Source organism: Seriola aureovittata, chromosome 6, assembly GCF_021018895.1.
Source record: "Seriola aureovittata isolate HTS-2021-v1 ecotype China chromosome 6, ASM2101889v1, whole genome shotgun sequence".
NCBI classification, from domain to species: domain Eukaryota; kingdom Metazoa; phylum Chordata; class Actinopteri; order Carangiformes; family Carangidae; genus Seriola; species Seriola aureovittata.
Genome location: NC_079369.1, coordinates 5219342 through 5243408, shown reverse-complemented (window position 1 = coordinate 5243408; position 24067 = coordinate 5219342). Strand labels below are relative to the sequence as shown.

Here is a 24067-nt window from a genome sequence, read left to right as displayed (position 1 = left end):
ATTAAGCTTAATCAACTCACAACAAGTGAATTGGTAAAAAATAGCAAGTACTGCCGGAGTAGTCTGTATTCCTCTTTACTTTTTAAAAAATGCTTCACTGAGCCACACTGGGTGGCTTGGACCTTTATTACTATGAACAAACACGCTAGTTTATTTTGACTAAATATACCTTCCTTCTGCCGGAAACACTCACTAGAGAACCAAATGTGGGTTAATTCACAGCTGAAAACAGTCAACAATAAATACACTAGCTCCTTCTGTTTGAGTAATGTTTGCAAAAATAAATAAATACAGGAAATTACTGGGTTTTTCAAAAAAAAATCTAAATCCATCTTTTTAATATTTAGTTTATTAAACCAGCAATTGATCGAGTCCAATATATTCATTAGGAAAGTATTTGCCTTTTTCCAGATAAATAACTTATCTCACACACATACACCCCAAACCCAAAATATATAAAAACAGAAATAAACTGTAGAATATATAGCTGTAATGTACTTATTTGAAAAGACATTGAGAGATGAGTGCATGTGATCGTGACTATGCTATGGTATTAGCTGATAGCACTGATAATTATTAACATGTCTGAGGCTTGATGATGGTGATGAGAATGAGAGAAAAAACTTTTATCTTCCAGTGTAGAGTGAAGGTGAGCTATCACAGCTTCCTACTCTGCCCGCAGATCTGTCAAACTACCTACTTAGTTTTCTTTGTGTGCGCGTGTGTGGCTTCTCACCGCATCAGCCCTGCAGATGGTGTTGGCAACATGGCGGCAAAGTGTTCGCAGCCAGTCGCTTTTAACTGTTTCCTCTCCGGCCAGTTGGAAGCTGAACAACAAGTTCTCCTGTTCAGTCGGGGGCCGAACCACCAAGGCGAATGCATTCACACACTCTGAGGGGAGGAAGTGAAAGAGCGAGAAGGACAGACAGTGATAGAGTGAGAGAGAGAGATAATGAAGAATGACAAAAAGAAGGGAGGGGGGAGAATCAGTCAGCGAAGAGATTGAGATGAAGAGAATGAGACAAAAAAGCATGAAGATGATTGAGGGAGGTAGTTGGATGGGGAGAAAGGGAAGAGGGACAGATGGAAAGAACAAAAGACAAATTAACTTCAGTGCTTTATCCAAACTCCTTAAACATCAATCATTGTTGTTCTCTGTGTAAAGACTCCATTTGTCTCTTAACAATGTGTTTTCACATGAAACTAAAGGGTTGGACGATTAAGGACACACAGAACTTGCCTTTGGACCTCCTTCACTTACTCTTGTTATAGAGTCATACTGTATCCTGAAATGTGGGATCCTGTAGCCTTCTTTAAGCAGAAAAACTCTTTGCATAGTAAAGTAGGGAGATATTTATTTCACAAAAATGTTTTAATCTTTAATATTGTTGATTAGGAAGCCCATAAAGAGATGAACAGGAGTATGTATGGTGCAGTCATCCCAAAATATCATCTCTGCCTGACTTTTGTTTACTGTCCAGTACCTTTTTGCAGCCTCACTTATCCTCCCATTCCTCAGCATTAATATTTCTATTCTTGATTACTCAACGATGCTGATGGGTTATCATTTAGTTTTTGTTTGCATTTCCATTTTCACCTATTCTCCATTTCTGTTGTTGCAAATATTGTATATACGGTATATCTGAAAAAAAAAAACAAACAGTACTAGTAGTTGCCAAAAAGGGAAACCAGGTTTCTGGCAGGCCCTTTTGATAAGTGTCACGTCTAGTAGTTGATTTAAACAGGTAATGAGTTGTTCAGTGATTTTTATTATTTAATATAATTCTAGCATGAAACTAATAGGACTGAGGGAATGATACGTGTGTGGATATTCAGATAGATGCTCTTTTCCACTTGTACTGAAATATTGTTTTTTATAGACATACTACTAATAGCATGTCTCTGCAAATTGCAGAAGCAAAAATTAAGCAACGACAGTGAACGAGTCAACGAGGGAGTGAGTTTGGACACGGCTCAAGGTGGAGCTCAGCTCATTGTCATTCATCGAGTCCATCATGTGGAGGGACACAGAAGTCAAGGGCATAAAAAGGGAACTGGACACAATTTTACCACTACCAATTCTCTTGCTATGTATTTGCAATCCAAGCACAATAAATCAAGCCACGTTTGTGTCTCAGCCACAAAAATGTAACATTATCCACACTAAAGATGCTCATCTTAGCATGTTTTTAAGCCATTATCTACTGGTTGTGTATACCTTTAATGTGACTGCTGACCACTTTCCATTGTGTCCTTACTGGTTTTAAATTTCCAGCTCTCACTTTATTTCAACTACGTAAAACAATTTACAAGGACATAACATTATTAAAAGGACATTTTTGAAGGTTTGTCTTAAAATAATAGTCAGGTTTCCAGATGAACACTGAATGTTTAACTTGCTGTAATTGTTTCTCATGTTCTCACAGACCATTTAAACATCAATTTCTTTCCAGTCCCTTTCCATGTAAGTGATTAGGGGAAGGAAAAAATAATCCTCCACCGATTCTTATTTTGTGCAAAATATATATTCAAAAATGTATAGTTTGAATATATGTATGAATAAGTATGGAATTTCCCTCTATTTCCAATGTTCAGCCTCTAGGAAGGGTAGAAACAAAAAACACTTGAATTAATTGGTGGAATGATTATAGTCTGAGACTGCTGTTTGAAGATGTATTTGAAAATTGTAGTTATCCTTTTATTCAATTAGAAGTTGGTATTTAGAACATAAAACATCCTAAAATGACAAATTTAAAATGTTGTGATGACCGGTAACTTCATTAAATTGCTGTGTGTGCATATTGTTACCCTCTGTGTCCTGCAGATCCAGCACTCTTCGAATCTGGGACAGCGGCATCAGTGCAATATGTTTGAGTGGTGCCGGTGGTCTCGTCTGTCCCAGTGGACTCTTAAACGTATTGATCACCTTGTGTCGCTTCCTTGCAATCTGCAGAGAAGCGCACACACACCCAAACATATAATACACAAAATGAAACAGCAACTATGGAAATAAATCTGAAGAAAGGCATCCTCAAAATAACATCCTGTACGTATAAGTCTTTTACTTGTGTCTTAGAATTGAGTGTTGGTGCATTTTGCAGTGTGGAGGTGAAGCTGCTAGTGTTTACTTAGCAATAAATCAATGAGGCATTCATAGAGGTAAACGATGCAACTCATTAATGTCACATTAATTAGGAGCTGAGAAAGATGAAAGAGAAAGGAGGGAAAGAGGAAAAGCAAGAAATGGAGGAGAGGATAAAATAGGACACTACATTACAGGTCATTGTTATTTTGGCAGTGTGAGTGAAGAGGGTGAGTGTGATTATATGAACACAGAAGTTAATCAATGACTAGAGATGATGGAGGGAAATAATGAGGCCACCCACTCTAACACAAGATTCACTCAATATACATAAAGGACTACATGTCAAACTGTCAGAAATCCATGTGTGTGGCTGATCAACACACACGCACACACAGGCTCATTAGGAGGTGTCGCTGACAGTCCTGAAACAACCCCACCACCCACCTCATCTCTTTCATGATTGTCTGCCCTGTTCTTATGCTGCCCTTCTGCTAATTAACACATACTGACTGTGTCAGCAATGATAGACTGCACACACATAAATTGATCACATTTTTTATCTTGTTACTTTGCCAAAAGATCCTTTCCTCCTCGCCACTGAATGTGCACAAGAACCTCAGCATGTATTTAAGAATATGCTGAGTTTCCCTTTACAAACATCATAGTGAGAAGGTGTAGGACGTAGGATATTGCACTGCATACCCAAACTACAACCAACATACCAAATGTGTATCACATATACACTCACTGTGCACTTTTTAGGGACTTAATACTAGGATCTCCCTCTACTCTCAAAATTATCTTTCTTCTTTACCATCCTCTACAATTGTATATTTCATGCTTAATATTTCAAGCTGAAATCACACACCTATTGTAAAAGGCATGCAGCTGTTTTGACTACAGTTTACAGCTTAGTGCATAATATGACATACAGCACTTAATATGACCTTCCAAAGATCTGAAATTGCACTGAACACAGTCCAGGGGTCTCAAATACACTCACTGATCACTTTATAAGGAACACCATACCAATACTGGGTAGGGGCCTCCCTCTCCTCTCAAAACAGCATCAGTTCTTTGTGGGCTAGATTCAACAAAATGCTGGGAACATTCCCATGAGAGTCTGGTTCATATTTATGATTGCATCACATAATTTCTGCAGATTTGTCAGTTGCACATTCATGCTGCCTATCTCCTGTTCTACCACATCGCAAAGGTTTTCTATGGGATTCATTTCTGGTGACTGGATAGAAATACCTTGTTGATGAGAGAGTGACCTCCCAAAAGAACTACTACTCCTTGTGTTATGGTTTTTGTTTCTGGCAGCACTGAGTAAACTCTAGAGGCTCTTGTTTGAGAGAATCCCAGGAGATCAGCAGTTTCAGAAACACTAAAACCAGCCCGTCTGGCAACAACAATCATGCCGTGGTCAAAGTCACTGAGATCACATTTTTCTCCCATGTGAACATTAACTGAAGCTCCTGACCTGTATCTGCAGGATTTGACATAGTGCAGTGCTTCCACATAACAGGCTGACTAGATAACTGCATGAATAAGTGGGAAGGTGTTGACTGCAATTTGATGAAATCTTTTCTTTTGCATCTTTCACAAAAAATACACAATCTAGTGCTAAAACGACTTTTCAGCAATTTACAATAATATAATTTAATAGAAAGAGTTATGCGCAAACATGGAAGCTTTAAAAAACATGTTTGAATTTGATGTCAACAAACAGCAAATAATGACAGTTATGGCAGACTAATGGCAGACATGCAAGCTTTAATACAAAAATGCTATTACAAACTGATCTTAAAATGCATCTCTAATGCCTGGTCACACCAGAAAATGGCACGGAAAAATTCATTTGTGTATTTTCGTGAAATATGTAGTTTTAAAAGATTGATGACGTAGAGTTTACTTGAAGAGTTAGTTGGTGAACTAGCTTTGGGAACAATTAACTGACTAAAACTAACCAACTTAATTATACCTATTTTGACCTACTGTATTTTGAATTCTCTAGCTCTCCATTCCCTCAAACGTCAGTACCATCAAGATGGTTTTGAAGTTTTAAATGTTGCGTGACCAGGTCTTAAGAAGAAGAAGAAGAAGAAAAAAAAAAAAAACCAAACTTCACAATTAGGTGAAGGCAGGAGAGGAGTAAGGTGAGTCAGTGCATGTCGGTGCATGTCAGTGCAGTAGGAAAACCTTAAGATTAGTCTATGGTAAATTAAACAGCTAAATTATGTGTGAATATGGTCAAAACTTCATTAGTGTTTTTGTGTATTCACACCTCAAGGCAGTCATTGAAGAGGAAGAGTGTAACATGTTCTCCACGGTCACATGGCTGGTCTCCCAGGGCGATTGTTTCTACTCGGTGAACCAGACTACGATGGGATGACAGCAAGTTGGCCTGCAGGAAAGACAAAAGACCCATATTGGATTTTTGCTGTTTAAATTGAAGTTAATACCATTCCCTCAGTATCTTAAGCTTTTCCATTGTTCTAATGTTTTCTCTCATAATTGACTATCCTGTTTACTAAATTATATACAGTGCAGAACAGGCACTTAGGAGTCTGTGGCAAGACAAAGGAAGTAAACCCTCTGGAATTATCCGATTTATGCAGAAAATTGTGTTAAATTTGGTCAGATCTTCATATAAGTTACAATTATGAACAAACAGAATCTATTTCAACTAATAACACACAAATTATTGTATTGTTCTTGTCCATATAGAAAACATCATTCAAACATTCACAGTGTAGATTGGAAAAAATATGTGAACCCCGAGGCTAATGACATAAACAAAAGCTAATTGGAGTCTGAACTTAGCAAACGTCAATAAAACCAAATTGGAGCTGTGGTGTTAGAGCTATTCTGACATAGTAAAAATAAAAACACCCCAAAACTCAGGTTGAGTTTGCTATTCACAAGAAACATCTGCTGATGTGAGCAATGACCCACAAAACACAGATCTCAGAAGACTTTTATCAGGAATTGTTGATTTTCATAAAGCTGAAAGGGTTACAAAGTAATCTGAAAGACTTAAGATATTCATCAGTTTACAGTCAGACAAACTCTCTATAAAATGAGACAATTTAGTTCTGTCTACTCTCCCTAGAAGTGGGCGCCCAGCAATGATGATTCTTAAGATACAATGCAGAATACTCAATGAGGTAAAAAAAAAAGGACTCCAGAGTAACAGCTACAGGCTTAGAGGCATCACTGGAGGTGCTTAACATCTGTTTGATGTATATGGAGAGCGTGGTGTATGGTTGCATGGAGCATATTGTCCTACCATGGACACCACAGAGGAAGCCGCTGCCACAGCGTACAAAAATCATCACAGCGTCCCTGAAGTTTAACAAAGAGCACCTTGAAACTCCACAGCACTACTGGGAAAATGTTTTGTGCGTTGATTAAACAAGGGGTTGACTTGTTTGGGAAGAACGCAGACCACTATGTATGGCGTAAAAAGGGCACTGTATACCGACATGAAAACATCCTCCCAACAGTCAAGTACCATGGATGGAGCATCATGATGTGGGGCTGCTTTACGGCCTCTGATCCTGGACGGCTTGTCATCATTGAGGGGAAAATGAATTCAGGATGTCTGTCCACCTGCTGAAGCGCAGGTGGGAAGTCGTTCACACTAGACATCCTAAGAATATGGCTGGACTAAAGGAGATCTGCAAGAATGAATGGTACAACATTCCTACTGAACATTATGCAGGTCTCATCTACAGACCTCATCTATCCTTGCCCTGATCTATGCCTCACCATGATTTTACCACAGATGTCTACAGAGTGTTCACTGGTCTTCATGGCTTGGTTTCTGTTCTGACTTGTAGTGTGAATTCTGGGACCTTATATACACAGATGTGTGCTTTTCTAAACTATGTCCAGTCAGTTCAATTTGCCACAGATGGACTCCAATCAGGTTCTAGACACATCCAATAAATAATTACAGCAAAGAGGATGCACGTCACCGCAATTTGGAGAGTCGCAGCAAAGTGTCTGAATACTTTGGTGAAGAAGAGAATCCAGTTTCCCACTATGGCTTGACAAGCGCATGAATGCAAACAGCAGCAGTTCTAAAACTTACAGGACAGCCATCAACTTCATACACAACATCAAAGATCTGCTTCTGGCCTTCTGTCTTCCTCTTGTCCTCATTGATGTGACTGGTTGGGAGGAAAAGAGAGGAGAAGAAAGAATGGAGGGAAAGTAGAAGAAAAAAGTTGTTATTGTTTGTCTCACTTTTGCTAAAACAATTAACCCATAACCTAAAATGATTATCAACAACTACTTTGATAATCCATCAGCTGTCTTTGTGTTTTGCAACCCACTAGGTTACTTTTTTAAAGTAGTAAATAAGAAACTATTATTATATTAAGGGTCAAAAAAGGTGCAGAAAAAAAACAAAAAAATAAAAAATCTATATCTAACAAAAATATAAGATTCATCAGACCAGGCTACATTTATCCAGTCTTCAACAGTCCAGCTTTGGTCAAGCTGTGTCCACTGCAGCCTTGACTTGGCTGACAGCTAGAGTTTATCCAATATCGATACTAGTATTGGAAATGCCTCCAATGCTGCCTAAAATACAAGTATTGGCAAGCACACAAGTCTATGCGCTGATCCAATACAATGTAATTTATTAATAAACTTTATAAGTTCACATCCGGATAAAACTGCAGTTTTCCTAGAAATCAGTTCTTCTTTGCAACTCCCACCAGATTGGTGTTGGGAAGGAAACAAAGGTATCAGAACATCTCTACTGACGGCAGCGGAACCAGACAGGGTGCCCCGCTGTGGTAACACACTCCCCTCAAGGTTCAATGTGTAGGCTGGTGTGTGGTGTGAGACTGTCATATGTGAAATTCCCAGGAGATCAGCACTTTCAGAAATCCAGCCAGCCTGTCTGGCATCAACAATCACGCTTTGTCAAAGTCACTCAGTCCACAATTTTCCTATTTCTGATGTTTGATGTGAACATTAACTGAAGTTCCTGTCCTGTATCTGCATGATTTTATGGACTGCTGCCACATGATCCCTGGCTGATTGCATAATTGCACGAATAAGCAGGTGTACAACTGTGATTCAGTGAGTCCGTCAAGCCTTAAAAGTCTTTCTTGCTAAATCCTGGCTCAACAATGGTCAATTATTCCAAGTTGAACCTACATACTGGTCAAGGCTTACGATGATAGGAGAGAGTTCACGTAAGGTGTTGAAAATGATCAAACAATGCTGGCTGTGTCGTCCTCACAAAAGAAAGGGTAAGGTCACGCCAACTCACGTCATGACTTCTTTCAGAGAATCAATTGCTTTCTCCAGTGTTATCTTATCAGGGTTGTCATCGGCCGTATGTTTCTTGATATCTGCAATGGTGGAAGAAAGACAAAGTTTGCAAGGAGGCAGACGGGCAGGAAGAGATGAAAATCATTTAGAGGAAGATGAGTAGGAAAGAATACGCAAGAAGGGAAATTACAGACAGGAGATAGGAGGCCGGTATGAAAGGAGAAATATAAGGAGAAAAGTACAAGGTACGATGTAATTAGCACAAAAAATCTTTTTGTCTTAATGGTTGTAACAAAGTGATGTGTATGCAAGTGCATATTTGTGTGTTACCGTTAAGAAGAAGAGCCACACTAGGCAGCCTCTGTACAGGTCTGATGAGCAGCTCCACCAGTGTCTGCCTGCCACACTCTGGCTTGGATTGGTTGATCTGTAAAAATCAAAGCATTAATGTTACGTGTCTTTGTGTAAACCTTACTGACACACTGAAATGGGAAACAAAAGTTTGCACTACATGCCCACTTTGACAATACTATGCACCTTTAAATGAACAACCCACAGTTAACAGGGATGTCTGGGTGAAAATACAGAGATTAAAAAGGGCTACATACATACTGTACTGGGTAGAGCCGCCCTTGCTCTCAAAACAGCCTCAATTCTTCACAGCATGGATTTCACAACATGTTGGAAAATTGATCTATTTGTTTCATATTTATATTGTTTGCTTTTAGACCTCAGAAAAGCTTTTTTAGGCTATTAGTCTGTACGCCTGTTTATTTTTGCAGTGATATTTGATTCTATTGATAATTTTTTTAATTTATCATTTATTTCATAAAGTTATTCAGTTGGTGTTACAAGTTATTAAGTTGTCATACTGCGTTGAAATAAATTAACAAAATGTTCAGACAGTCCATGCTGTATTTTCCGACACAGTCAGAATGATTACCGTTCTTGACGGTGTCAATAACAGGCAACTGGCCTTGTTCGTGCACTTAAAATTTATATTTTAAAAGCTTATTGTTCCAGTTTTCTATTTCTCTGTAATGTAAGTAAAGTGTTACCACTGTTACTTATAAGCATTCTCTCTCAGCCCTTAAACTCTAACCATGTTCTGATGCCACCAAAAATACATATTTAATTAATTAAATCAATATAATAAAAGGTGCTAAGACAAATAGCTTGAACTGCTGACTACTAGTCGCCCTGTCTTTGGTGATTGATCAGATTTCCATCTTATTCCAACTTTATTTTGGAAACATTACAAACTTATTTTAACTGTAGAAGTGACACAAAATACTACTTTCTAACTTGATGTGTGTGCTGCAGAAGACTGACAGCACAGTGAGAGCACAGGCTCGGTGGAGGCACAGTTTCTCCTCAGAGTGAAATTGTCTGAATTCAACACTCAGTCAAATGCTCGGGTCTGGAAACTTATTTAAACTTTGAAAAGCTACTTACTGTTAGATTAAATTTTCATCAGATGTGGGATGGAAGTGTTTTAAACACAAAGAAAGGACGCATTGCTATGTGTAATTATCTTTTCTTCCATCCCACTGCTCAGCTATCACACCGTTACTTTCTCTGCCTAAGGCCTTTTGTCCTGCACATGTATACATATAAAAAGACAATTACAAACCAAAGCCCAGAAATCTGCATTCTCCAGGAGAAATCTAGCTAGAAAATCAGGTTTCTGATCACCTACCGAGATTATGTAAACAAGGTTTCTTATATACATGACATTTAAGAAATCAACTTGACTTAGTTTACTGTAACTCTGTATCCAAACTGCATGCAAAAGCACTGATACATAAAATCTCCAATAGTAGTGGACCAATAATTCTGAACCTTGCAGTTGGGAGCCCAAGAGGAGGTAAAAAGGAGATATCAAAGGGTTTTCCTGCGTTTGTTTTTCTTTTCTTTGTCACTCTTTGTGGTGCAAATGAAAAGGTCATACCTTGAGAAAAGCATGAAAGCGTGGCTTTTGTTTCTCACACCGAACAACAGTCTCCTTGCTCATTTCAAAAAAGTTGACAAAGGGTGGGTAGGCCTTCACCAACTCTTTAGACTGGAAAGAGAAGATGGGGATGGGTCAGAAATGTCAATAGGAAGAACACAGATACAAGAAGGAGGCTTTTTGTTTTTAAAAAAAGTTGTTTAAAGTTGTTTTCAAACTAGTTTCAAGGAATAATTCACGATGTCACTGTACTTACATCCCTTTCTGTAACTGGAAGCCCATTCTCAATACCCCATTACCCCCAGAAGTGGTCAAGCCTCATATAAATGACTGATAATTAAAACTACAACTGCATATTAATATATTTGTTTTAACTCACATATTTGAGAATGATGTCTCCCACACTCCTTTCCTCGCGCCAGTCTGTCAGGAGTTCCTCAAGGTCATGCTGATGGAAAAACCATCACATATAGAAAATAACAGGTCAACAACACCAGGTCAACAATTACAAAATCAATATAATTTGGTCCTTTGGACATACTACCTTTATTCTGGTGTGAACCTCGTAGATGTCTGGGATGCTGCCAAATATCGTCTTAATTTCCTCTTGGGCCAGGATGGGTCCACCAACCTGCCCCTCTCTATCCAATGGATGTTTGAAAAGCTTCACATAAAAAACGGATATGAGACAAGTGAACACAAATATACATTAAAAGAACTGATATGTTACACAAAGTTGCATAAAAGTCAAAATTGTATGTTGACATTTTGTGTCAATTTGTGACAAGATGGAACCTGTTCATTAACTGGTTCTACTCGCATGATGCACAACCTGGATATTATCTGCACTCACATGTAAATCAATAAATGAAACAATGCCACACATACTGTGGAAAACATTAAAATGTCCCAAGATTAAATAAATAACTATTACTTTTGAGTTAGTGCCATACAAATACAGGGAAATCTTCCAGGATATTCTGACAATTTCTCATGGCCTTTTTTGTACTATTACTATAAATAAACACAGCTATATAATTGGAGAGTTATTTGGCTCTTATTCTTCATTAAAGGGTAATTACTTTATTTTTGACAACCACCATTTGTGGCAGAAGACAGAAAAAGCCACAGCTTAATTTTAGTTTAACCAAAATTCTTGCAATCAACCTGTGCACGATTGTGTCATGTTGAATATTGAAGTCTAATTAGCACGCTACCATCTGCTGCCCATCTGAACATGGGCTTATACTAGCTGTGTAACTGTGAAGTGAAAAAGGAACATGGGTTGTCTATGAAATAGTCAGTAATCAACTTAAGTACAACTATAAACTGTAACAACGAGCATGCAGCGATGACTGGATTGTGGAGTCAGCCTCAAGTGGGTTTTCTTTTGATAAATGGCACAGAGAACCTACAGCAGGATCATTAAGGTGATTTTAGGAGCATGTGTTGAGTTTGTGTTTAGATTCAAGGCAGGGAACACCAAGGAGCTAGCCACCAGCTTGTTGTGAGGACATGGAACAGTTAAACCTCAGTAGAGTACAACAGAGAAGACAGATTACAAGAGAGGCAGATGGCAAAAATCAAGGAAAGATGTTTGAGGCAGAAAAAGAGAGACAGTGAAAGACAGAGTGAACGAAAAGGAAGAAACAACAAAATGGAGGAAGCCTAAAAAAGCCAGTAAAGAAAAGAAGCAAAAAGAGTGAAAGGTTTTGAGGGTGAGGGAGAAAGAGAAGTGGTCAGACAGGTGATTTTCTTCCTCACTGGTCAGCTGTCTGAATCTGCTGGGACCAACTGATAAGACAGGCCAAGTAAGAGCAAGCATGCACACACACCTGTAATGGTTGTAGCTTAGCCTGAAACTGATGTCAGGGGCGACCAACAGGCCGACCAGTGAGGGAGTGTTAATACAGTGCACACTGTGCAAATACACAGACACACACAGACACACACACACACACACACACACTTACCTGTAGGATGGTGCTTAAAATGTCTACATAGTTGCTCTCAGTCTGGTAGAGCTCCTTGGAGACTTGCCACCTGGCTGACTGCTTGGTCACAACTGGGGTCGAACTCCTGGATGGCTTCGAACTCTCTGGTAACAAGACAAGCAGGGAGGAAGACAGCGAGTGTTTAACTCTGCATTGAATCACAGACAGACACGGTTAGGTGCCCATCCACTATTTTGTTTTTCAGAAATCTCAGTGAAATCAGGGCTGAATCAAAGTAAAAAAAATAGTACATGATTTTCTACAGTTTTCCATCATCTATAGACGTATGAAGATGACATCTGGGCTAAAATGGAACCAGTCATCAGAACCCCTTCACTTTTTCATATTTTATTATGTCGCAGCCTTAAACTAAAATTTTGTTTCTTTGTGGCTTTAAATAACATGGATAACATGATGCTTTCCCCATCATGATGACAATGTTGTTCAGGCCTTTTCCTTCTCATCCTAGTGTGCTGTGCAGACTTGGGGAAACAGTTTTTTATTTGTTATGTGGCCTATAAAAATGATTTAGTTGATGAATTGACTTGATATTGACATTGATCCACCTGCCTTGTAAAAAGCCACATTGATATGGATCAATAATTTGCTGCAGTACTTTAAAAAAAAAAAAAAAAAAAAAAAAAAAAAAAGATTTGTAGTATTGTTACACTGCATTGTACTTTGTCTCCAGTTCTTTAATATAAATGGATCCTTAAACCTTTTTCGCAGTACCTTGTTTTAGCGATGAGATTAAACCAAGTTGACTGTCTGTGAGTTGGCTTTTACCATATGAGCAATCAAACATTTTAAGCATAAAAGTCTTACATAAAATGTTTGTAAAAGTTTACTGTACCAAAATTAATCATCATGCCATTTGAACATTTCTCATGCCTATGGCTCGTTAGCCATTCAAGGCCAAAGTTAGCTAGTTTGCCTGTATGTATGGTAGTTGCTGTTCCTATCCCATCTCACACATGTCTAAAATGTTCAGGTTTAATTTAGCCAATTCAGCACACTTAATACAACACTTGAGCTGTCAGGCCAGGTGATACTCTGGTCTGTGCTGGGCCATCTTCTTGCTTGTACTCCACTACACTCAGGTGGTATGCATATAATCCAATACTTCACGAAAAAAAAAACGAAATAATCCACTTGCAAAAACTGACGCGTGACTTATTGGTCACTACCACAGAGTTCTTTCATCTTACCAACAACTACTTTTTATAAGCCTCAAACTGGCCTGACCTGCAGAAGTTCTTGGCTGCTGCTGCTCCTCCACTGGTTGTTGAAGGATACTTGTACTCAGGTAGGACCTTTTCCTCCACTCCTCCCTGTCTGTCCTAACCCTGCTTTTCCTGTTTTTGCTTCTTCTTCTTATCAGCCTACTCGTGGTCACAGCATTGTCTCCTTTGCTTTCTGAACCATTTCCTAGTCTGTCTTCTAGAATGAAGAGGGGTTAATGGTGGTAGTGCCGTCTTATAAAGAAGAGAAAATCAACCATAATACAGAAGAGAATATCTTTTAAAGGTATTGCATTTTTAATGGAGATATATCCCAGCATTGGTATTCCCATCAAACAGGTGTGTTCCATTTTCCTCTTACCTGCCAAGGCCTTGCATGTCTCAGGGGTGTTAGAGATGTCGAGCAGAGAACCCATGGACAGGGAGTGCTCCGCTGACGGCCTTTTGCGCGGTGGAGGGAAGGGGGAGATCTCAGTCTCCTTGGTGAGCTGAGCCAGCGTGTCCCTCAGACGCCGACGCTTGCGGTTACTGTTGGGCGTTACGAGGGACAGGAGGGACACTGCCTTCTTCATGGCTGGACTGTCATTCTAAAGTATAAAGGGACAAAAAGAAAAATATATAAATAAAAGTAAAAAGAAGAGAGGGCAAGCTGCTTGTCTTGCAAATTCTGGCATGGGAAAATGTGAGGGGGAAAATAAAAAAACTAAAACATCTTGAAGCAAAAACCATTTGCAATTAATACAATTATCTGTTGATCAGTGATGAAGGCACATTCTGACTAAACTGGATCTTGAGCTCAATTGTGCTAAGTAACAGATGGAAGCTAGGCCAGTGTCGAAATGTTTCTTAAAAAGTGTGGTAACTTCATAAAGATGCCCACTAGGAAACTCCCTGAAGGTGCCTTTATACTGTGCAACAATGATCGAGTAAGTTGATTGCATGTCACACTGTGCGAGACAGCTCTAATAAAATCCTGAGCTCAATCTCTGTCACACTGCCAGATTGTGTGATGAAAGCATGGTGAATTGGAGCACGACTATGTATGTGTCAATCCATCTATGCGGCTCTCATGTTTTAAAAATGCAGCTCTTTGAGAGTGGCAACTTTCATTTCCTTTTTCATTCATCGTTTTGGTTTGTGTGAGTTTTTTTAATTCTTATTTTATTTTCAGAGATAGCATGTACAACATGTCGCACAGGCCAGTGTATTCTGTGTCATTTTCATGTTTTATTTTGATTTGCTGGTTTGAAGACATGGGTCGTAACAGCATTCACACTAAGACTTTGATCCTAAACTTCTGACACCGTCTGAATTTTACTGCAGGCAGTTTTTGGTTCCCAAAGCTCTAAATTGGCATTCCCTGCCGGGAGACGGTAGAAACTCCAAGAGACAAGTATCTCAGATCAACACAAATCAAGTGAAATCAGTTTTTTGCCTGTATTATCGAGTGAGGTCACCCAGCAAATTGTCCCAGATGTAGGTCCCTAAAAGTCAGTGTAATGTATTGCTCGCGGATAATTTGCGTTCACTTTCAGTCAGACTTGGAAAAGGTGTTTGACGTTATTCATCTAAAATCACTTTTATTTCGAAAGCTGTATGAGGATCACATTGCTTGCCCTGATATACACTATTTTGCGTCAGTCTTTGTTTCCCCAAATTTCTACAATAGAGTGGTGATTACAAAGGTAGCACAACCAATAGAGCCACAATTGTCACAATCATGAGAAATAAACCTTATACTTTAACTTTCAAGATTTAAATAAAAAGAAAGGCACAAAAAACCCCTGACAATGAACTCGCACTCCTGGGCGAACAGGAGGAGTGTGATTAGGGGTCCTTGGTTTGGTTTCAAGCTGATTAAATAACTATAATAACAGAAATGATAAGTGCTGAAACAAAAATAGGGGAAACATAAATGTACAGTAAGTTTTTAGTATAAGAAAAATAATTAAAAAAATTAATGTGACAAATAATTTAAGGGCATGAGTAATTTAGTGCTTTTATACTGTTTGCATATAATTTAATGCAAACAAAACAAAGACGATTTATTTTTGTATCTGTACATCTGTGTTCTATAAGTCTACAGTATCCTTAAGGTGAGCCTAAGTAATTTTGGCTTGAATTAATACACATACATTAACAATACCCATCATATACCCACCTTCTCGTAGAGGTACATGGACTCTCCAGCCCGAGCGTCCATCTGAATGCTCCCCCAGAACCACTGCCACAGAGAAAAGAGAAAAGTGTTTTTACTGACTGCTGGATTAGGGCAGAAGTGGGTGGGGAAAAAAAAAGATTTCTGAGACTATAATGACATACACTTTCCTTTAAAAAACAATAAAACTGGCTGAGTAAAGAAAGGGTTGTATTGATTGTTATAACTACAGCTAAACTACTACTCCACCTTGGTTCAAATTATTCATATGCTGGAAGGGGAAATCTATTATTAATAGCTCTCTCTGACAACACAGACACAGAGAGGGAGAGCGGGGACTGTATCAATTGAGGTTTAAACTAAAAGAAATCCTTATCAGATGGTCATTTGGAATTCTGTTTAAGAGGAAACACCTGAGAGGATTCATTATTTTCCTCTTGTCCCCATTGTTTATGTATCATCCTGTAGCAAAATGGTATTCCAATTATTCTCATATGTCAAGATAGCACTGGACCAATATCACAGAGGCATCAAACTTGATTGTCATAAGAAGCAGTGCTGGAACAAACTTAACTATTTCTCTGTTGTAAATGCTAAATGCATACGGAGTATTCAGAGATGTTTAGTGGTTTTCAGATCTTAAAAAACAGACACATTCCAAAAGATATTTAATATCAGTGTTGATGCCAAATAAAACCCAAAGGCCTACCTCCTGTTTGACCACAAAGAGTTTCTTGGAGGGAGAAAATGGCAGCTCCTTTACCGAGTTCTCCTCCACCACCATGTGTGTACAGCTCTCATCTCCAAACTCACGGTAACCGCCACCTTAGAAACAAAGAAGCAGGGAGGTGATCTTCTTAAAATTATACACACATAAATACACGTACATTGCGGCCCAGTATTTTTGATTTTCTAGACTGTGCTTCAGCACAGTCAATTTGAAAAAAAAAGGTTCCTGTTTTAATTTGGATAGGTTTACATCAACGTAGAGAGAACTGTGAGGGAGATATAAAACCATTTAAAAGTTTAAGGGTTTAACAGTAGTTTGACAGATATACATGCAGTCAAACAAAAACATCACATTTCATATTTTGTGAAAAATCCCTTTGTAGTCCATGACAGCCTGAAGTCACCACATGCTTTATATATTTCCTGTAATGCTCCCCCAGGACTTCACTACATCCACCTCCAGCTCTTGCTTGTTGTGGGTTGCCTCTGCTTTTAGTCATGCCTTCAGCAAGTGGAATGCATGCTCGATCAGACTGAAATCGACTGATTGATTTTTTAGGTTTCCATGCTCTTATGGGCTTTACATTTCAGTGCTACTGTTGCTTTACATGTCTTCAACTTGAATAAATGCTGTCTGCAGGGACTTGTGGTGGTGGACTGGCCATATATTCTCTGCTTGTAGGGTTTACAATCATGAAGTGCCTGCCATACTATCTGCTTGAGGACTTCAAAGCTGTTGTTACTGTAGCAGCAAAAGGCAACAGCTTACTGCTACGGAGACATTACAAGAGATCACTGTGTGCTGCAGCACTAACCATGTTTAAGAGTCCTCTCCTCCATGTTGGCCTTATCTTCCTCTGAGAAACCCAAAAAGCTGAGGATGCAGTCCTGGAAAGGAGGCACTTTGAACTCTGTTCGAAACTCCTCTTCTCCTGCGTGGAAGTACCTTAACACATGAGGGTGGGAGGAACAAGGTGATCTCAAACCATGCCATCATTTCCACATATGGGTTTGTGTTCAACATAACCTTCTAGCTCACACAAAAAATGCTGGTGAAAGTGTAAGGTCATAATACTGTCAAGTTCAAAGTCTCCTGCAAAAATATGTTCACAGGATCTATGTGTAGATCAAGTATAAATTGTAAAATTCCATTGAGACACTGTCTTCACACTTGAGTAATTTTGGTCCTTTGTAATTGCTAGATGCAGAATAAATTTTATTTATTGTAATTTATTATTAAATAGAACAGAATGGGTTAAACTGCACAAATCCAGGTGTGCAAAGCTTGTAGAGACTTACCCAAGAAGAAGCTGTAATAGCTTCCAAAGGGGCTTCTACATAATACTGAATTATAGTTCTGAATACTCTTGTAAATACAATTTCAGTTTTTGATTTTTAAATCAATTTGCAAAATATTCTAAAAATATGTTTTCACTTTGTAGTTTTTTTTTTTATTCAGCCAACTCCCTTCCCTCTGAATGGCCTCCTCTTGTAGCCAGTGAGGCCTTGGATATCTTCATTTGTCCAACAAGAGTTCTCCATTGTACTTCTTTATTTGAAATGGTCGTCTTTGTCAAACAAAAATTGTAATTATCGAGCACTGTTGCCAGTCTTGAAACTACCTGAAATGTTTCATTTCACCTCCTGAGCAGTGCCAGAATTTGGCTTTCCCGAATTTGTCGTTACAGACAATGAGAACAAAAGCGAACATGTGACAGATGGTTCACTGTAAAATTTTGTAATGGGTGTCCCTATCAAGGTTATTGGACCCTGATCCCACTTCGAGTCATTGAATACTGGGTGACACCAAGTCCAACCCAATACTTATTCTTACATAGCGAGAGTATATATGCAATGTTAACAGGATATGAAATCTGGCATATTGAAAAAACTGGTGAAGCCTTCTAAATTCAACACAATTTATTTTTCCTAAGCAGCTAAATCCATATGAATAACAGTTTAACTCAGAAGTTCCAACCCTGAAAGTGACATGACACAATCACCTAGAGAGAAGACATCCAACTCTGCTGTAGCTGTTGGATTTACAGAAGAACCTGCGCAGCTGCACAGCAGCATTAGAGTGAAGTTTCTTCCCTCATGGGAAATCTTTTACTCAATACAGATACTGGCTTGCAGAGAGCACACAAAGCAGCAAAGCTTCACTTTGGTCTGCAGTAAGAGCTCATATAACCTGCTGCCACTTGTCATTATAACCAGTGACGCTGGCTAAAAATGAGAAACTGCTACCTAAGTGCTTTGTACACTGCTCTTTGTTGAAGATTAAGAGAGTTCAAGTCGGAGCTTAGTGAATCTGGACATCAGAATTCCTGCACCCAATCAACCTTTGACATTCACACACCCTAATTTTCATTTGCAAGTTTCAACAGCACAAGGTTTCATGTTACCTTCAAGGATTTTCAACTTACACATCATCTCTTCTCTCCCATGCCTTCAGAATCCATGATGGAGTGAGGATGGGCGTCCCCAGACACACTGCCAGCTGAGAGATGAGGCACAGTAAGACATAGTAAAGAGGGTGGACACAAAACACAATGAGTAATATGCAGCCAAGAGATGAGGTAGACGGAGGGAGACATAATAACACAAAAGAGGGCATGACATTTATCTCTGCACAAATTCATAACTATAAGTCCATCAAATAGTTCCACTGTCAGTGCTCACAGTACAACAATCTCCCCAGGCTATTTTCATTACTCCTGATCGACTTGTCACTCAGAATAACAGTTTTCACTTCAGACAGAAAAAAATATGAGATGCTCAGTGTTTCACCCCCCCTTCCCATTTTTTTAAGTTAGCATCACACTTTCAAATACAAAACAGCCTTGAGTTCCTTAAGTTCCAACAGCATTTTGTCTTGTTCTGAACGCACCACAAGACTTGAAGAGGAAAAAGAAAAGGTGGTGAGGGGAAAAGAATTTAAGGCCATAACTGAGAGGAGGGGGTAGACTTCCACAAGATTATCTGGAGGAAGAGGGGAGGGGGTGAGGTGAAAAAAAGTGAAGGTAGTAACTTGGGGGGGGGGGCAGAAAGAAAACAAATATAATATTAAGAAGAGAAAAGACAGATTAGTGTCAATCTCTTCACCCATCCATCCCTTTGTCTCTGTGTATCCCTATGAAGGGGGCCATGTATTGAACTCAGTTTTAAAAGTATCCAACTGGGATTTAAATTAGCACTTTCTGACATTAGACAGAGACACTTCAAGCTAGGGTGAGAGGAACCTCACATGATTTCTTGCTCATTCGGTTTATTCAACCAGAGAGGGGAAAAAGTGCAATACAACCAGATGAGGAGACGAGTAAAATAAAAACCCAGCTAAAAAAAAAGAAGAAAGAAATCACTGGGTTTGTAATCGCAACTTTCTAAACATGACAAAGTGTTGCTTCCCTGTTGTTTTGCTGTATTTTGAGTTGGTAAAGTTTCAGGTTTGATTTTCATTTTGGTTCCTTCATTTCATTTCCTTCACATTGATCCGTTTTAAGTTACAGTACACGTTTCTGTGTCAGCACTATTTTTGATTGATGGATTGTTGAGGGCAGTGAATTTTGGGGAGTGCTGCCATTATTCTTTTTGCGTCAACCCACCACCAATGAGTGAATACCGCAGAAACACTACAGAAGTAAAACAAACATTTATGTTGTTATTTTCTGTTCTTCCATTCTGCCAGTCTCCTCAGTAAAAGCCAAATGTACTGAATAAAAATGGCAGATACAATATCAATGTTTCGCACAAACACACGTTAGGATAAATGAATAATGATGACAAAAGAGAAAGGGCTTTAATTATTCCACTACTCTCGTAAAATATTGGACTATTTGTATTCAGCAGTTCTGGACATTAGGCTTAGGGGAATAAATATCAAATATTGATGATTTATTCATGATATTTCTGTCTGCCATACAAAAGCATATCATCATTGAGGTGATCTTAACATGTTTTAATGTATATTTAAGGTCTTTTTGCCTTTATTTCTTAATTTGTCTAATTGTTTCTGAAGTTTTAACAATTTAAATATATAGACCTGATGTATTTCTTAAAAACTAGGATATACATTGTATATAAAAGGTTTTAACATAGATTTACATTTTTAACAATATCGCTCAGCCCTACTGCAGAGTGCTATTAATGTCAAATAAAGACAGAGTAGAAAGAGTGCATGCTCAGAGTAAACAAACAAAAAAGTAAAAACAGTAAACGTACCCTGTATTTCTCCCCATGAGTGGAGTAGGCGATGAGATGAGTGACCTTGGTGCTGAAGTCTTTCCGGATGGTCCCACCCATGTGATGAACCAAGTTCACCAAGTTCTTCTACATGGACAACAAAAATACCACACACAAAGTTAGCACAAAAAGGGAAAAATAAATATCACGGAATATGCCACACTGGTTACGAGACACAAAGCCGTTTCTGACTCTTAGTGTGTTTTCTGCAAACCAGCAAACCCTCATCCTTTCGTCAAGGTAAACTACTTGATGAGCCACAGAAAGCAGTCCACTGCACTTTATGTACTAAATTAAAAACCATATCAGTGCAACTGGAATTATGTTCCCCAAAAGAGTATTGTGTGGTTTAGAAAAGTAAGTTGTATTACAACACGGACCTTTCTACAAAGAAGGATTAAGAACAAAATACCCAAGTTATCATCCCGCTATTAAAAAGTTAAAGTTGAATAATGGTAAGTTAATATACTCACCATTTCCTCTTTGTTCCTGAAGCCAGTGAAACACAGTGACAGGTTAAGCATGGTGGTGGAATAGAGAGGACGACATGAAAACTGTAGAGGCTGTGGGGAAAAGAAAAGCAAAATTCAGTGCAAAAAATAAAAAATAAATAAAAAATGTCTGAGCATTGCAACGGCCAACCAAGATTTGTCCCAATGGCCAATCCAACTATTCTGTGGTGTAATTCCATAAAGGAGCATATATGACAGACGAGTAACATTTGACAAGCAAAGACATGTCATTTAAAAGGGAAATTAGGGAAGGGAATGGAAATGTGAAGTCTGCCATAGCAAGTAAAATATTTATATACCACGTTGGCAAGATAATATCTCCATTGTTATTTATGTTTCATTACTATCATGGCAGGTTTTTTTTTACAGTGCACACAGAGAACGGACAGCTAGTGGACTGTGAGGAGATATTTGCTGAATTTGACAATAAAGTGTATTGGATTAGAAACGCCTACTATACCTTTAATTGCATACAGATTACATTACAATTTCTGTGAATCAGATTATAATGCCCCAGTTCCTTTAGTTGAAATAAATATGTTGCGAGTCATTGACTTACTTCTTCCTTTGCAGCACAGTGCAGCACAACAGGAGGCCCAACAATGCGGCTGTCGCGTTTGTAGAGGTAGCTATAGTCAGGAGAATCAAAGTCTGCGAGGACAAACACTGTCTCAAAGTCAGGGTTCTCTTCGTCTCCAAACTCCTGGACGTTATCTGTCGTTATGCACGGGGTGTGGATGTCCTGAAGAGGAAGAATCACAATACGGAGTAATGCAACACTGAGACGTGCACAATTAATCTGCAAATTACCAAAGAGAGGTTTGTTAACCTTGTTAGTGAGGCTGTTGGTAATTTATAAATTAATTTCATTATAAGTACATTTTCTCAGGAATAATTAAAAACTACAAACAAAAAAGAGCTTGGTGTTGGTTCTGATGTTTTCATAGGATTGTTGTCAATAAGAAAAACATGGAATCACCATCCTTTCATGGTCTTCAAAACAATTTTAAGACCAAATATTTGTATCGTTTTGATGACCTACTTCCCTACTGAAGTGTAAGCCAGGAAATACTTTGCATCACAAGAAACAGTAGCCATACCAGGACTGACTCAATTAGACAATTAGCTGCCAGTAAGATGTCTTTACACAATTTCAATGGAGATTTTCATTGTTATTTTGTGAAATATTTACTTCCAGTCAATGTGCCAAGGTTAATACTGCAGACATCTTCAATCCATCAAGAAAAATAGTCGTAGTGTGCAGTACACAATCATTCGCACATACAGTAGCTGCAATCATATTCTCTCTCTCTCTGTGTACCATGCAGCAAAAGAAAAATTGCTCAGTGCTGCATGAAAACAATCAGTTCTGCCCTCTCAGATGAGTAAATGTGTTACTCTGAATCAGAGTAGAGTTGCTTGAATCAGTGGCTTTGATACCAGGAAGCAAAAATTAGATCACAAACTAGCTGTTGGGCTGCTTATGGGCAGAGCTGGCAGTTCAGAAATTTGTTCCAGTAAGTGACACAGGACAAAGGTAGAAGCAGTAATGAGGCATCCGCGGAGTGACACACACACAGAGTTAGAAAACACATTTGTGATTAAACTGTTAGGATCCACATTGCTTTGGACAACTGTGTTAGATGAATAGTGTAACATTTAGGAAAACACACTTCTTTGCTTTCTTTCTAAAGAGGAGATGAGTAGGTCTGTGTCTTAAATTCAGAGCTGGAGTCAGGACATATATACCCCAGTTTAGTGTAAAGAACTGACACAGGGGGGAATAGCTCATCTGGCTTTGTCAACAGTTCAAAAACACACCATATCTATAGCTCAAGACTGTACACATTATATCTTGTTTGTGAGTCTACAGCCATTCTGGAGGCTCTGTGAGGTTGCACTTAGGCACTTCAACCCATCCAGTCAATCTTGAAATATTTCACTGGACAAGTGGAACTTTAATGTCGGGGGATCACTTACTGTAAGTTAGTAAGATTCATCCTCTGGGAACAATTAGTGTCCGCATTAAAATTCACGACAATCCACCCCATCATTGTTGAGATACTTCAGTCTGAAACAAAGTTGGGCACCGACCCACCCAAACTTTAGCATAGGTAAAAATGAAAACTTGTGGGCCCAGGGGTTGTTAAAAGCAGAGACTATTTTTTGTGAAGGAGAATGCACAAAATCTAAGTGTTTTGATATTACAGTGAAGTTGCCAGTCTTTTCTGAGACTAAAACCTCAAGAACTGTGTCTTGCAACATGAACTTTAGCTGGGAACACTGAATGAAAGGGATGCATTTTTGTTTGTCTAGAACTAGTTCAAACACACAACAACTCTAACATTATAAAAAAAATTAAAAAAAATTGAATGTAAAAAAACAAGCAAGATATGTGTAAATTATTAAGCTTAAGAGGTGTTGTGCGTAACAGACTAAGGGAGGCTGGCGGTTTCATCCGTTTCCAGTGCTGCAAAGTTAAGTTAACCACATCCTGACTCTAGCTCTGTAAAGACATGAGATTGTTATTGAGCTTCTCATCTCATTCTCAGAAAGAAAGCAAGTTTACATATTTCACAAAGTATTAAACCATTTCTTTAAGAGGAGATTACACTCAAAAACCAAAGCTTCTTAGATGAATTGCATCACATTTCACGTCCTTTCTAATTAAATCGTTTGTGTGCAAATAGCTTTTCATGGGACTGCTTGCAACTCTAACCTCGGTATTAACAGCTTGAAATTGGCTTTTTTTTTAAAATGCCATGATGCTAAGTAGAAAGCCTTTCAAATGACTTTTAATATTACTCCTCAGTCTAGAAAGTTGCATTGACATTTGAGTGCAAATCTCTGTTAAAGT

At 38.6% G+C, this 24067-nt stretch overlaps 1 protein-coding gene across 4 annotated transcripts in view; it reads right to left on the bottom strand.

Moving 5' to 3' along the window:
• ect2 (epithelial cell transforming 2) overlaps nucleotides 1–24067 on the bottom strand; it is a 42958-nt gene that overhangs the window by 13146 nt on the left and 5745 nt on the right. For all 4 annotated transcript variants that reach the window (XM_056379582.1, XM_056379584.1, XM_056379583.1 and 1 more), the window contains 18 exons: nucleotides 21770–21952; nucleotides 21172–21261; nucleotides 20678–20785; nucleotides 18883–18956; nucleotides 17272–17402; nucleotides 16437–16552; nucleotides 15731–15793; nucleotides 13931–14156; nucleotides 12308–12432; nucleotides 10879–10998; nucleotides 10714–10782; nucleotides 10335–10445; nucleotides 8714–8810; nucleotides 8382–8463; nucleotides 7188–7266; nucleotides 5376–5495; nucleotides 2809–2947; nucleotides 737–891 (listed from right to left, as the gene is read on the bottom strand). In XM_056379582.1, coding sequence (XP_056235557.1) covers nucleotides 737–891; nucleotides 2809–2947; nucleotides 5376–5495; nucleotides 7188–7266; nucleotides 8382–8463; nucleotides 8714–8810; nucleotides 10335–10445; nucleotides 10714–10782; nucleotides 10879–10998; nucleotides 12308–12432; nucleotides 13931–14156; nucleotides 15731–15793; nucleotides 16437–16552; nucleotides 17272–17402; nucleotides 18883–18956; nucleotides 20678–20785; nucleotides 21172–21261; nucleotides 21770–21952 — 2088 coding nt within the window. The remainder of the gene's footprint in view (nucleotides 1–736; nucleotides 892–2808; nucleotides 2948–5375; nucleotides 5496–7187; nucleotides 7267–8381; nucleotides 8464–8713; nucleotides 8811–10334; nucleotides 10446–10713; nucleotides 10783–10878; nucleotides 10999–12307; nucleotides 12433–13930; nucleotides 14157–15730; nucleotides 15794–16436; nucleotides 16553–17271; nucleotides 17403–18882; nucleotides 18957–20677; nucleotides 20786–21171; nucleotides 21262–21769; nucleotides 21953–24067) is intronic.